Raw genomic sequence first — 13,235 nt, 5'->3', positions numbered from 1 at the left:
TCATTCCTGGAGTTCTTCATTATGTCCATTGTTGTGTTAGATTCTGGGGTAAATCACTATTCACTGATTTAGGGTACAGAAGTTAAAAAGGAGGGGAAAGCCAGTAGCTTTTTTGATTGGGTGGGGGTGTTGTACATTTTTATTTGTAGTTTACTGTCCCAGAGCCTTCTCACAGCAGCATACCAGACTTGTGTCAAGTCAGGTTCTCAGAAGTCGCTTTATACTGTCTTGGCCAAATCCCTGAACGTATTGAGTATTTTAATATTTATTCTGGCTATGTTCTTGTCTTTGTACAAGAGGAATACATTGTCTGGATTGTGTATAGGTAGTATAAATCAAATAACCTCCTTAAACATGCTAGTTTAATCAGCAGTTTTCCAGCACATATTTTACATTTGCACAATGATTTCTTGCTGTCACATGCAATTCCAAGCAGCAATAATGTCTAATGAAATTATATTTCATAATAACTGCATACAAAAGAACAGTTTTAATGGGAGGGGCATATACATTTTGAAAACAAATTATTTTTGCTGGATAGACATCAACTTTGGTTATTCTGATTCCAAGCAAATTTTGAAAGAACTCACCACCACATAAGTCTGCTTGAGAGAATACAATCTTTACACTCCAGTTTCAAGGAGATGAATGTCACTGTTGTAAAATTGGCATATACATAGTAGCGCCCCATATTTTTGACTGAGTTGGAGCAATACTCTCAACTCCTGTCTGCATATACTCCTGTCTGAGATACTCCGATCATAAAATCATAGAGTTGGAAGAGACCCTGAGAATCATCTAGTCCAATTCCCTGAAATGCAGGAATATGCAGTTGTCCTACACAGGGATTGAATCTGCAACATTGGTGTTATCAGGACCATACTCTAACCAACTGAACTATCTACTTGGTCAATGGCATCATACCTTTATTTATTTACTTCCTAAATTTATATTTTACCTTTTCTGCCAAAGGAGGCAGGGAAGCAACTCACTCCAATGAAGGAGGTCCTTTAGTAATACTCCCAGGCCTTTCACTCCACCATCAACCAGTACATAACCATTAAATTTTCTGATCACTATAATATAGCTATGTAATAGATATAGCTTCTGGAATAAGGTGGAATTTCTAAATGACTTCTGTCATTGCCTGAAGGTTTACAGCCAAGTTAAGACATAACTGCATTTTCAATAATACTTGTATAGGCACGAACATCTACAGGATCTACATAAAGGATTTCAAAAACTACAGTAACTCGGTTTACGAACTTAATTCGTTCCGGAAGTCTGTTCTTAAACTGAAACCGTTCTTAAACTGAGGCGCGCTTTTCCTAATGAGGCCTCCTGCCGCCGGTGCCCTTCCACCATTTGGATTCCGTTCTTAGACCAAGGTAAAGTTTGCAAACTGAGACACTACTTCCGGTTTTGCAGAGTTCATAAACCAAATCTTTTGTAAGCAGGGCTGTCCTTAAACCGAGGTACCACTGTACTTAAGCAAATTTAGAAATAGATACCTATTTGGCTGTGTCAGTCTAATGAGTCAACTGAATCGAGAAAGGGTGGAATTCAAAATAGTACTAAGGGGATTCCTCCATCAGGCAAGCATAAATACTTGCACTAATGACCCTATCTCCATTCTCCTCCAGCGAGCTGTTCTAGCGGTTCTCTCAACCTCCCCGGAGTGAGGGGGAATGAGGGGAAGCCCATCGTGCTAACAGGATTCATTGCACTGGTGGCTTCTGCTATCACAACTATTGAACATCAGTTGTCACCTACAGCTCCCAGCTATATCCTATCTCTAGCGCATTGTTAAGGATCAGCAGCCTGTATTGGAATGTGAGCTTTTCTTTTCATATATTGGGTAGAAAGCTTCCTTTGCCCGTCATCACCATCTGAAGCAGCTACTTACCAATAAACACAAATTCAGGAGCTAGCCCTTTCAACTAATTCAATATTAGCCTTGTCCTCATATTTGCTCAAGTGCTGCTATCATGGGGCAACATAATTGGCAGTACCATCAGGGACTCATTAATTTGCCTATTTTCTATGTGATATGTGTTATCATGTGCCAGCAGTGCCTTTCTGCCTTGACACGAATTGAACATTAAACATGTCAACACTCAGAAACCAGTGGATGAACGTGTCTGCTAGGTATTCTCTAACCAACTTCAATTTGAGTCTTTTTCTTGCTTTACTGGATCTCACTTTCATTTGTGCTCTATAATCTGATATTCCTATCCCACCCTTCTTGTCACATTATCAGTTTTGCTGCCTATCATTTTTATCCCATGCATGAGACTTAGGTTTACTTGGTGCATTAAAGACACCACAGCACACATCACCTCTTTTTAAAAAGCCCGATGTAATCATAAAATAAGATCACAGCATAAGAGTAACATAAATCCCATATGTCAAACAGGATGAATTAAATCCAATCCAAATAACCAAAGATTAAGTGGACTTGAGACGTCCTATTTTGAGATGATTAAAACAGATGGAGTGAGGGATCTCTTAAGCACGGGGCAGGTGTCAATAAGATTCTTCATTACTTACATGTGGCTTCACATGTAATGAATTTTGTATATAGCTAGCATTTGATTTGTATTCTCCCCAAATATAATTAATAATTTTAAGGATTAGTACTTTTTGCTTTGGAAGATACAAATCCTTGAAATACACTCAAAATGTATTCCCCCCCCCCCAAGCCGGTGGGGTTATTTTCGACCCCTGCAGCTATTTGAAGTACAGTAATCGTAAATTTTGTGCAGCAGACCTGACCCACTTAATACTCTGTGTGCTCCTCAACAACTATGGAGACTGTTGTCCCATGATGTTTTTGTCTCCTTTCCTCCTTCGTATTTAATCCTCCAACATTGTAGATGGTAGCATTGAGATTATAACTTTCTTGTAAAAAAAAGTAGTTGTTTATATATCTAGCAGGTGGAAAATATAAAAAATTCACGGAAAGTCATGTTCATCCATCTCTTAATCTGAAAAATGCCAAAAAAGCCAGTATATTCTACTGTGTGAAATACAGTTGTAGTCTCAGTCCAGTTCCCAGTGGACAGGTGTTAACATAATAATTTACGCCAATTACATCCTTGTTGACAATCATTTCTAGAAAGGTCAAAGATTAAATAGTTTTAAATTAACCTTTCACTTCTAGATGTGACCGTTTCCTGGCTAGAGATGAGACACAAGTGATTGCAGTGTATGCTTTCCTATAATGAAGCAGTACCTGTTTATGCACAGAAGACTATTTTGAGAGTGTAAAATCAAACACCCCCTGGAGTGTTATTGGTAGAAGACAACTGAAAAGCAAAAGGTAAGTTAAGATAGATGGTACAAACATAATTTCTGATCTTAGACACGTTGGCTGTGATCTGGTAAACTGACTTTGAATGCAAGGTTGAGCATACCTATCTTCCAGTACAGTATCAAGAGAATATAGTATACTTTCCTGTAATGCAATGGTAATTCTTATAATTTGGATCAGAATTCCAGTTTCTTTGTCTGAAAAATTGCTTAATTAAATGGTAAATCTATAATTTATCTTGCACATCCCATTTCCTTTCTACCAGTGAAATATTGATTATAATTACTAATTTTAATGTCAAACAATGCAAAATTAATGGGCTTGAGGCAGCTGTCATTTATCTCTGGAAGAGGTAGTGTGCAAGCTGCCATTTCCTAATCATGATATTCTTTAAAGTTTCCAACTTCTTCTGCTTGCTGCCTTCCATCTCAACATCAGTTGCCTTGTGTGCAGTTTTTTTAAACACCGGGAGTAACTTGTGTGCAGTCTTTTAAAGTGAAGGTCTTAGCAAGGTGTGCCTTATTGATACTGTGATTTATTTATTAAGGGCACTGAAGTTGGCAAATGGAAACTTGAGAGACAAGACCTTGAGTACTAAAAAAGGAGCTCTAGCAATAGATCAATATGAGTTAAACTGTTTTCCCATGGTTTCCATTTTTTTAATTTTAGAGATGCTCTCCCATAGACTAAGGTAAGAACCAAAGCTCTTTCATGTTGTATGAAGGAGAAATGATGATGGATTGAGAACACTCTTCTAAGAATTGGAGTCTTACTTTCTGTGGATTCTTGTATTTTTTCAGATGATTAATACCCCTATTGAAATCTATATTTCTTTGAATAGTGTTCCTCTGAAAGCAAGTCTTCTGCAACTGTATTTTCAGCCATCAGAGCAGCAGGGGGAATAATGCATTCAAATATGAAATACATCAAACCATATTTGATTTGTTGCTTAGCAGCCAAAGCAAATTATGGAAATTGAAATCTGAAACAGATTGAACATCATGATAGCAAAAGAGTTTCACTTCTGTTTGTACCATCATATTAAATAACACAATTTCTGTTCTGTGGGCTTTTTCTACACTTTAGCAAAATTGTTCTGTTGATGCTTTCAAAATACACTGTAGAATGAAAGTAGTGTTATAAAGCTCATGTCTGGCTTACAACATCTGAACAGATGAGCACATTAATTAGATATATCAGTAGGAGATATTAGAAGATTCTCAGCATGGTGTTTTAGGGAATGCCTTGAAATTTATTTAATTTACATTCTATTTCAACATATACATTGAAGAATATGAAAATTACATATTCCAGTCTTCTCATAGCTTGCATAACTATTTTATGCTGCACATCTCCTCCTTACTGTTGGGGATTCCTCCATCAGGCTGGATACAGGATATCACAGTTGAAGCAATGTGAAAAGAAAAGTTAGAAATCTAGTTAGCTATAGTTTTTAACTTCTGCTGCCTTTTTCTCTGGTGATTGTCAGCAGCAGTCTAAGAAGCCAAGATTCAAGAGTAATGGATAATTAACCAATGCTTCCAATCCAAATTGCTAATTACTGGCATATTATGACTGTGATGCAATTTTGCAAATAATTATTGAGTGAGGACTTCTGCTATTACAGTGCAGTCCCACTGTTTTGAAATATTTCTGTAATTTCTAAATTAGTTCTTTTAAGTCAACTGGGGACAATCTCAGTAGCTTTCTACTGTGTTCCCAAGTCAGGACCAGCAATACAATGCTCAAGCAAGGGCCAGTACCTTTAAAGGGTGGATAGAGACTGTAAGTTTACAGTTACTGAAGTGCTCTACCGTTGATACACTTTTGCATCCCACTCTAATCATTTCTTTTAATTATAATTTTAAAGGCCTTGTGGGTGAAACTTCTGTATTTGGTCTTAGTTCAATAGTTCAATACTTAGTTCAAAACTTAGTTCAATACTATTCATGGTAGGAAGTCTTGGCATTCATCAAATGCTACCTTTTGGAACTGTCACTAGAGATAAAACTGGAACTACTGCAGAACAATTCCCTGGATACCTGTCTCCCAAAATTCCATCTGTGTCCGTTGGCCCGAAAAGCTTAGCAACCTCTGCCAGAGGTTAAGTGTCCAAAGGGTGAAACAGCAAAAAACAAAAAAACCAACACAAACCAAACCAAAAAAACCCCAAGACAATTTACATGTCCATATTGTCTTTTTATAAGAATCAAAGAGATAGCTGGTGTCGATCTTAACCTCCACACGTATATGATTTTGGATGTAGTCTAATTTGTTTGTACATGTTGAAGGAGTGTCAATAAATCAAAAAGGGACTGGAGAGGGCTTTATAGCAGTTGGTGGTAGCTGAACAGCTCCCTGCTTGCCATCCTTTCCTGTTATTCTGCCTATTATAGACTAAATTACTTTTAGTCTATAGTGTGTGTGATGCAGGATTTGAACTATATGCAGGATTGTAGTAGTGGAATATTTGTATAGGTCTAGGTGCTGTAGTACAAAATTGTGAGTTTTAGAGGATGTGTGCTGGCATTCAGATAGATCCTAGGTCAGGCATCCCCAAACTTGGCCTTCCAGATGTTTTGGGACTACAACTCCCATCATCCCTGTCCACTGGTCCTGTTAGCTAGGGATGATGGGAGTTGTAGTCCGAAAACATCTGGAAGGCCGAGTTTGGGGGTGCCTGTCCTAGATCATTCTTTCCTACCTAGAATTTTCCCTATCGAGGCACTGAATAGCAATATGTATGGCTATTGTTTGCATCAAACATACTGCTTTTCAGATAGACTTTTGAACGCATCACTTTGTTCTGGAGTGCAATCAGCTGATTCAGAATTACTTACTGTATATGTTAATTAATCCACTGTGATATCAATTCTAGCCATGTCTCTAATGGAAATAAAGTTTTTGAATTTTGGGGATGAATCTGCAAGAGCTACACATGACAAGCAGGATTCATTTCATACTATTATTAACACACAGTGAATTGACATTAAAGGAAACTCATTGATATTAGAACAAATGAAACAATTAAACACAATTTAAACTACAAACTAGAAGAAATGAGAATTGTATAAACTTGCCATACTAGAATAGACACATACATTTTATTCATAGCTGTGAAAATTCTGTTCAACTGTGTATAGCCATTTGTTCTCAAACTATGCATTATATAGGGCTCCCTATACCTGGGTGTTACTCATCTAAGTGTTACTCAGAGTACACTCATTACAATTAATGAACATTAATTTCAGTGCATTTACCCTGAGTAAAACTTAGTTGAATGCCACCTGGGTTATTTAAACTATACATATATACAAATATATGTATGTGTTTTTGTTTAAAACAAACATGGCTTAGACAGACAGCAAGCCTTGGGCCAAGTGTGGCTGCTTAATTCTTTCATAGTTTTTTGGTTCAAAATCCCCAAGCTACTTCTACCCCTAGCTTGGGAAAGGTGAACTTTTAGCTGAAATGGTAAAACAGTCCTTTCTTTACCCTGGGTGGTAGCCACCTTCCTAGACTGATTTTGCTTTAAGAAGCACATGCAGATAGGGACAAAACAGGGAACTCTGAAAAGTGTAGTATGAGTCTTAAGATGTAGGCAATTTGAGGTGGCATACTCTGTCCTGATCTGGTGTTAGGCTTAGATCTGATTCTATAGAACTGTATCAATTCTTAATTTCTAGTTCATTCTGACTAAACTACTGTCAGCAAAACTTTCAGTTAATTATTCAGTAGCTGTTAACATTTGTCATCTTGTTTGATTCTAAGTGAACATCATATACAAATTCTTGCTAAAAGATTGAGGTCTGGAAGGGAGGGGTGATTGTTCTTTCGGCTGAGGATTACATTGTAAGTATCAAATGCAAAGACAGGTTGCGAGAAGTACAAGTTTGATTAACAGTTTTAAATGTTTTAGTATAACCTTTCTAATCAATGGAAGCTAAAAGACTAGAGTGAAAATCTACAGTTAAACCTAGGTTTAGAAAGTACTACTATTTTGTGTTAATACATGTTGAGTGTAGAACATAAGTGATGACATTGACAGTCATGTCTCAGTCTTTTTATAAAACATAATAGGGAGAATGGACCTAGACAATTTTAGGGGATAATTTTTATTTGTTTGGGGTAGTAGAATGCCCCAGACAGATGCATAAATGTTATGTTGGAGAGAAGCACTTTAATATACTTCCCTGAAATAGTTTTTGTTTGGAAAACCATTTGGGACACTTTAATCCACTATGGGACATCTATGGGTGGCACTGTGGGTTAAACCACAGAGCCTAGGACTTGCCGATCAGAAGGTCGGCGGTTCGAATCCCCACAACGGGGTGAGCTCCCATTGCTCGGTCCCTGCTCCTGCCAACTAGCAGTTCGAAAGCACGTCAAAGTGCAAGTAGATAAATAGGTACCACTCTGGCGGGAAGGTAAACAGCGTTTCCGTGCGCTGCTCTGGTTTGCCAGAAGTGGCTTAGTCATGCTGGCCACATGACCCGGAAGCTGTACGCTGGCTCCCTCAGCCAATAAAGCGAGATGAGCACCGCAACCCCAGAGTCGGCCACGACTGGACCTAATGGTCAGGGGTCCCTTTCCCTTTAATCCAATATGGCAATTCTTTAACAGAAACAAAAAAAGTACCACAATGGCAAAACATTAGTAGATTTAGTGAGGGTTTTGTGTTTTTTTACCCTAGGTGTTTTTTGTTTACAGAATGAAAATTTTGAATTACACGTGTCTGAAATTTGTGGACATTGGCTGCAGCTGTGCAGGTGACCATATCCTAGTAGCTCTGCTTCTGTGTAAATTCTGCAATGAAAAGTGACCCTGGTGTGACTTTCAACCTAGTTTATGTGGAAGAAAGTTCAATCACCCAACACAACTTTTTCTCCACTCCTCCCCTGTCCCTAAATGATTGTAAATGAGAGCTGACTCACACGATGCATCTGCTGTTTGGCTGTAGGTGGGGGATTGAATGTTTAAGTGTCCCCACATAAAGATGCTAACATTTCAAAGAAAACATTAGGGTTGGAATTCTTCTCCTTGGGCAATGAGATCACAATCAAAGGAGAGGCTACCCAGGGAAGCAAAAACTTTGAACAGAAGGGGTGGAGCACACAGCATTCACAGGAAATGAACAACTTGGCACAGAACCACAGAATCTATTTAAAAAGGCAAAAGATACAATAATCATGGCTGTGACCCACTCACAACTAGTTGTGGTTTGGCAAAGAAATATGATTAATAAACATAAAACAAAAATTTGATAATCATCACAATTGGGGTCAGTAGAGACTGGGTGTGGCCAGGTTGCTGCAGAAAATAATTGTTTCTTTAGCTGCTTTTTGTTTCTTTGCGTATCGGGCAAGAATAATTGGATTTTTCTTGTTCTTTTTTTTTGAATGCCTAATGTTCTGAACTGCACTCTTAATAGGTTATAACATGACTATCATGCTTTCCTGAGCCTTTCATCTTCATTTTGCTACATTGCACTTCTTCCCACAAACTTGTTTATAGCTCGCTCTCTCTCTCTCTCTCTCTCTCTCTCTCTCTCTCTCTCTGTGTGTGTGTGTACATACACTCTTGTACGCATACCCATATGTTTACGGATGCATCTGTCTGCTGCAGATAGCATTTCGTGTGCCTGAGAAAAGTGTTCTTTGACCCACCAAAGCTTATGGCCGAATACTTGTTCGTCTTGAAGTTTCACTGGACTAGCGCCCCCCCCCCCGGATTAATTATTGGCTTTTTAGACTGCGGTTGAGTCACTAATGGAAAATCTTTAAAAAGAAGGATGTGTTCCAGTTTTGAGTTGGTACACCAGCGAACCAAGAGGCTGGTCATGTGGTACTGTCTGCTCTTATATTTTGCCCCAAGCTTCTACTGTAGATATGCCATTCTCTGTTTTATCATGGCCATGCTAGACATGTACCTCCAGGGTGAGCTGTGTTATAGCAATGACAAAACTGTTCTGTGCCTTCCAGCAGGGATTCCAAACTGCTCAGGCAGATAAAGGCCCTTGCATGCAGTTAAATCTTGCTTGTAATGCATTGAAGGTTTGGCCACAGTCAATCTGTAGCTGAGGAAAGTCTTGCTGGTAGAGAGATAGGATTTCTGAGAGACCTCTACAACAGCCAATATCCTCCTAGATGTGTCTATCTGTTTGCAGCTCTCTCTCATTCTTTAACCTCCTGTTAGACAAACTTACCCCAACTGCTGCAAAGGTCTGGGCTGTGCACACTTGATTTTTATATTGAAGAAGGGAGGTGGAGATTTTTAGACCTTGAAGCATATTGTGCAGTCCGTGGATCAAAACAACTGTGCTGCTTTGGTTATTTCCCTTAATAGACAATGTATTTTGTGCTCTCCTCCTTTTTTGTTATTGTAAAAATAAGTTGCCACAGTTGGCGTTTTGTGCAGACAAAATCTTTGGATTCAACCCAAAATCACCAGCTCAGGTTCTGAGTAATAACAACACGTGCTTTATTCCTTGTTATTGGAAGGCATGGGGGAGAGAGACAAGAAAGCATTTTCTATTAAAGAAGCTTTTATGATGCAGGGAAGAGGGCATCTAGAATTTGTCACAAGAAGGTAAAAGATACGACAAATAAGAGAATAAACAAAAATTATGCAAAATCATAATACATGATATAGAGCCAGTTTTTCTGAAGGTAGCCTTAGTTTTCACTGCCAGCAACAAATAACAGATCTTGCTTGCTGAATTCTGGTTAAAGAAATAACTGCTGCTCCCCTGCTAAGAACAGCAAAAAAATCTGGGACACTTGCCCCAATCCTTCTTTTAGCCATACAGAAGATACCACATTCTTCCTTTAGCCATTTTCGTGTTTGTGGTCTCTGCACTGCTGAAAATGTGCATATGTAAAGCTACCTACAGAAGTGTGTGGAGCTTTAAGAACAAGGTATTTGTAGCCCTGGGGAATAAAATGGATTCTTCTTTGTGCACAGATAATGTGTAGAGTAATATTTATGTTTCTGTGGAAATTTTGAATGTGGCAGTATTCATTTTGCTGATATGGACATCTGTATCCTTTATTCACAAGAATATTGAATTCTATGCCATAGAATATGTATTTCTGGCCATGCAGCAACAAGCTACTCAAGCTACTATGTTGGTCATGGAACACACATTCACTGTTTGATTTTGTTCATGCAGAAGCCTTATCTTTGCTGCTCTTCATATATTGATGTTCAGTTTGCATATCATAGTTACCACCTCTGTTGACTACAGTACTGCTTTTTCTGTGCAGGAATGATTTCAGTCATTTGTAGGCCCTTTGTTACCATAGTATCATGTCCCCTTACTGCTGCTTCCCTGAGCCTACATACTGTACTACTGGCTGACACTAGAGAGGGTGGGTTCAGGTTCATCCCTCAATACTATTACAGCCACAGAGTCAAAGTTCATATCGGAGAAGTAGGCGTGGGGGAAGCAGGGGAGAGAAAAGGAAGTGGCTAGAAAGTGAAGCATTGTCCTTCAAGTCTGGCCTTTCACTTGTTCCCGCATACTGCCCCAGCACAGCCTCTTATTTATCAAGCAGTGATCCCAAATGGAAGTGGGAGTGATTCCTAGGGGAGGGAGACATAAATGGTTGATTCTTTTTCCTGCCAGTGCTACAGGAACTGGAGTCTTTTTTAGTTGCACCATGAGGCAAAAGAGAAGCAGGAAGAGGAGAAAAAGGGCTAAGATTGGGTTGTGTAATTGTGCTGTTAAAGCATGCGCACAAGGATAAACAAAAATGGTGGCATCTAGGTCTAATTTTGAGGGTTGCGGTTAGCAGTGGTTCAGTTTGTATGTTGGGATGAGGCCCCTGACAGGTGTCCAGCCATGCCAGCTGCTGAGGAGAGGGTGGCCCTCATGCTTCTTAAGGGAAAAAACCCCACATTATTTATTTATTTAGCCCCACCCATCTGACTAGGTTGCATTCTGGGCAGCTTCCAACAAAATATAAAGGGACACAACAATTATTAAAAGCTTCCCAAAACAGGGCTGCTTTCAGATGTCTATGAAAAGTCATATAATTGTTTGAATTTTTGACATCTGATGGGAGGGCGTTTCACAGGACAGGTGCAACTACCAAGAAGGCCCACTGCCTGGTTCTTTTAACTTCTCACAGTGAAGGAACTGCCAGAAGTTCCTCAGCGCTGGGCCTCAGTGTCAGGACTGAATGATGGTGGTGGAGGCACTCCTTTAGATGTGTTTGCACCTGGCTTTTGACTACTTACAACCAAGTGAAGATGCCTGGGTGCCAGGATGGCGCCTGACATCTCCACCATCTGGAGGTGCATGCCTACGGATCATTTGATATGGACCGTATTTACACGCTAATACCCCATCTTGTAGAATTCTATCAGTTATATTTTATCTGCATAATTAGAATGAATTTCTGGAACCAAAATGCTTTTTCTGTGCAGCCTAAGCAGAAGCAGTCACCATTAAGAAAAAGAGGTCAGAATATGCCAATATATATGTGGACTCTCCATGGATTTTTTCTTTAAGGTCTGAAAGCTCTTAACCTAGCTCAAGGTTGTCATCTGAACTAACCAGATATTTAACTGAGAATCAATCATAATCAGTCTGTCATATGAAAAATAAGACTTTAGAGCCATCTTGCCCCAAAATGGCAACTAGACATTCTGTTTTGACAACTGTAACTCCTTTTAAGGAGCCATTTGGTGTCTAGGTTATATACCTGAGTTTCTGACACTGTCCTCAGGTATATAGGGCCAAACTGTTTACGGCTTTAAAGGTCAACACCAGCACTTTGAATTGTGCTCAGAAATGTACTTCAGCCAATGTATATATATATTTTAGGACTGGTGGTGTGTGCTCCTGGCAGCCGCTCTCAGTCACCAGTCTAGCAGCCACATTCTGGATTAATTGTAGTTTCTGAGTAACCTTCAAAGGTAGCTGTACGTAGAGTGCATTGCAGAAATCCAAACAAGAACATCTCAATTTCTTCCCCCACTCCCCAATCTTGAGAAGCTGAAGCATCTTAATTTTTCATATATGTGGAGCATACTAAAGTTCTCAGTTTTTTGAGGTTGCAAATATACGTACAAAATATTGGTGTGAAAATCAAAACCTACCTATAGTGCTTCTTAACATTGTCATATATACTATGTAATTCAGTGGTACTAGATTTGTTCCTAGTAACAGCTGCAGTGGCGGATGTTGGGCTGTCAAATTTCAGCAGCTCCTTCTGGAATGCTAAAATTCAGCATCACCCCCACCTACCTCTCTTGCTCCGTTCTACATCACTGTTGACACGTCCCCTGTGGCACCAGTGTCCAGTGCAGCCGAACCAGTTACACTAGCCTAAAATTGCCTCTGGCAGCAGGGCTGGTTCCAGAAACATTCCTAAGCAGTAGCAGCAGACATAATTAACAGCTGGGAAGGGGGGAGGGAATAAACCGTATCAGTAATGGACCAGCAATCCTATTAGATTCCAAATAACTATACTGTCTTGTAAATCTGGTTCCAATTGGCTACTTTGAAGGAGGAAGAGTTTAAGAACTGGTGCTATTGCTTCTGGGTCAATGAAAAAGCTATATGCCCACCTTGGCCTCAAGGCAACAAACCTGTTCCTAAGAGCTAGAAGCTCAGTGGAATGAGGACACACCCATGACTTCTATCCAGCAGGTAAATAGTTTATACATGTGACAAACTGTGCAATACATTGGAAATTCCTCACCCTTCTGGTGATTTTCTACCTTCATATCAGTTTTTGTAATTTATTGTGTTACTTTATTTGAGAGCTTGGCATTTCTTAGATCAAACAGTGGAGGGGCAGAGGCCGCCTCACCCTGTTGCCTTACTCAGCTGCTTAACTTTTCTGTTAGCTTGATCCTTTGTTTCTGGGGCCAAGACACGGTATCAGCTGGAGCTCCCTCTAGTTTATGGAGC

General features: G+C 39.4%; 2 protein-coding genes across 4 annotated transcripts in view; one reads left to right on the top strand and one right to left on the bottom strand.

The window, feature by feature from the left end:
* CDC40 (cell division cycle 40) overlaps positions 1–13,235 on the bottom strand; it is an 88,863-nt gene that overhangs the window by 45,184 nt on the left and 30,444 nt on the right. The window lies entirely within an intron of this gene.
* The window catches only part of WASF1 (WASP family member 1), a 44,757-nt gene that overhangs the window by 5,236 nt on the left and 26,286 nt on the right, over positions 1–13,235 (top strand). Inside the window, exons 1-2 of one of the 3 annotated variants that reach the window (XM_083608572.1) lie at positions 7,112–7,165; positions 8,024–8,082. The exons of 1 other annotated variant lie outside the window; for it this stretch is intronic. In XM_083608572.1, the coding sequence (XP_083464698.1) occupies positions 8,025–8,082 (58 nt within the window). In that variant the 5' untranslated portion in view covers positions 7,112–7,165; position 8,024. Of the gene's footprint in view, positions 1–3,163; positions 3,323–7,111; positions 7,166–8,023; positions 8,083–13,235 lie in introns of those variants that run through there. One more of the 3 variants, XM_083608573.1, reaches the window with a different exon arrangement.

The sequence above is a fragment of the Podarcis filfolensis genome, assembly GCF_964270895.1.
Source record: "Podarcis filfolensis genome assembly, chromosome: 3".
Classification (NCBI taxonomy): domain Eukaryota; kingdom Metazoa; phylum Chordata; class Lepidosauria; order Squamata; family Lacertidae; genus Podarcis; species Podarcis filfolensis.
The sequence above is the reverse complement of the archived record's forward strand: the minus strand, read 5'-3'. Positions and strand labels throughout refer to the sequence as shown.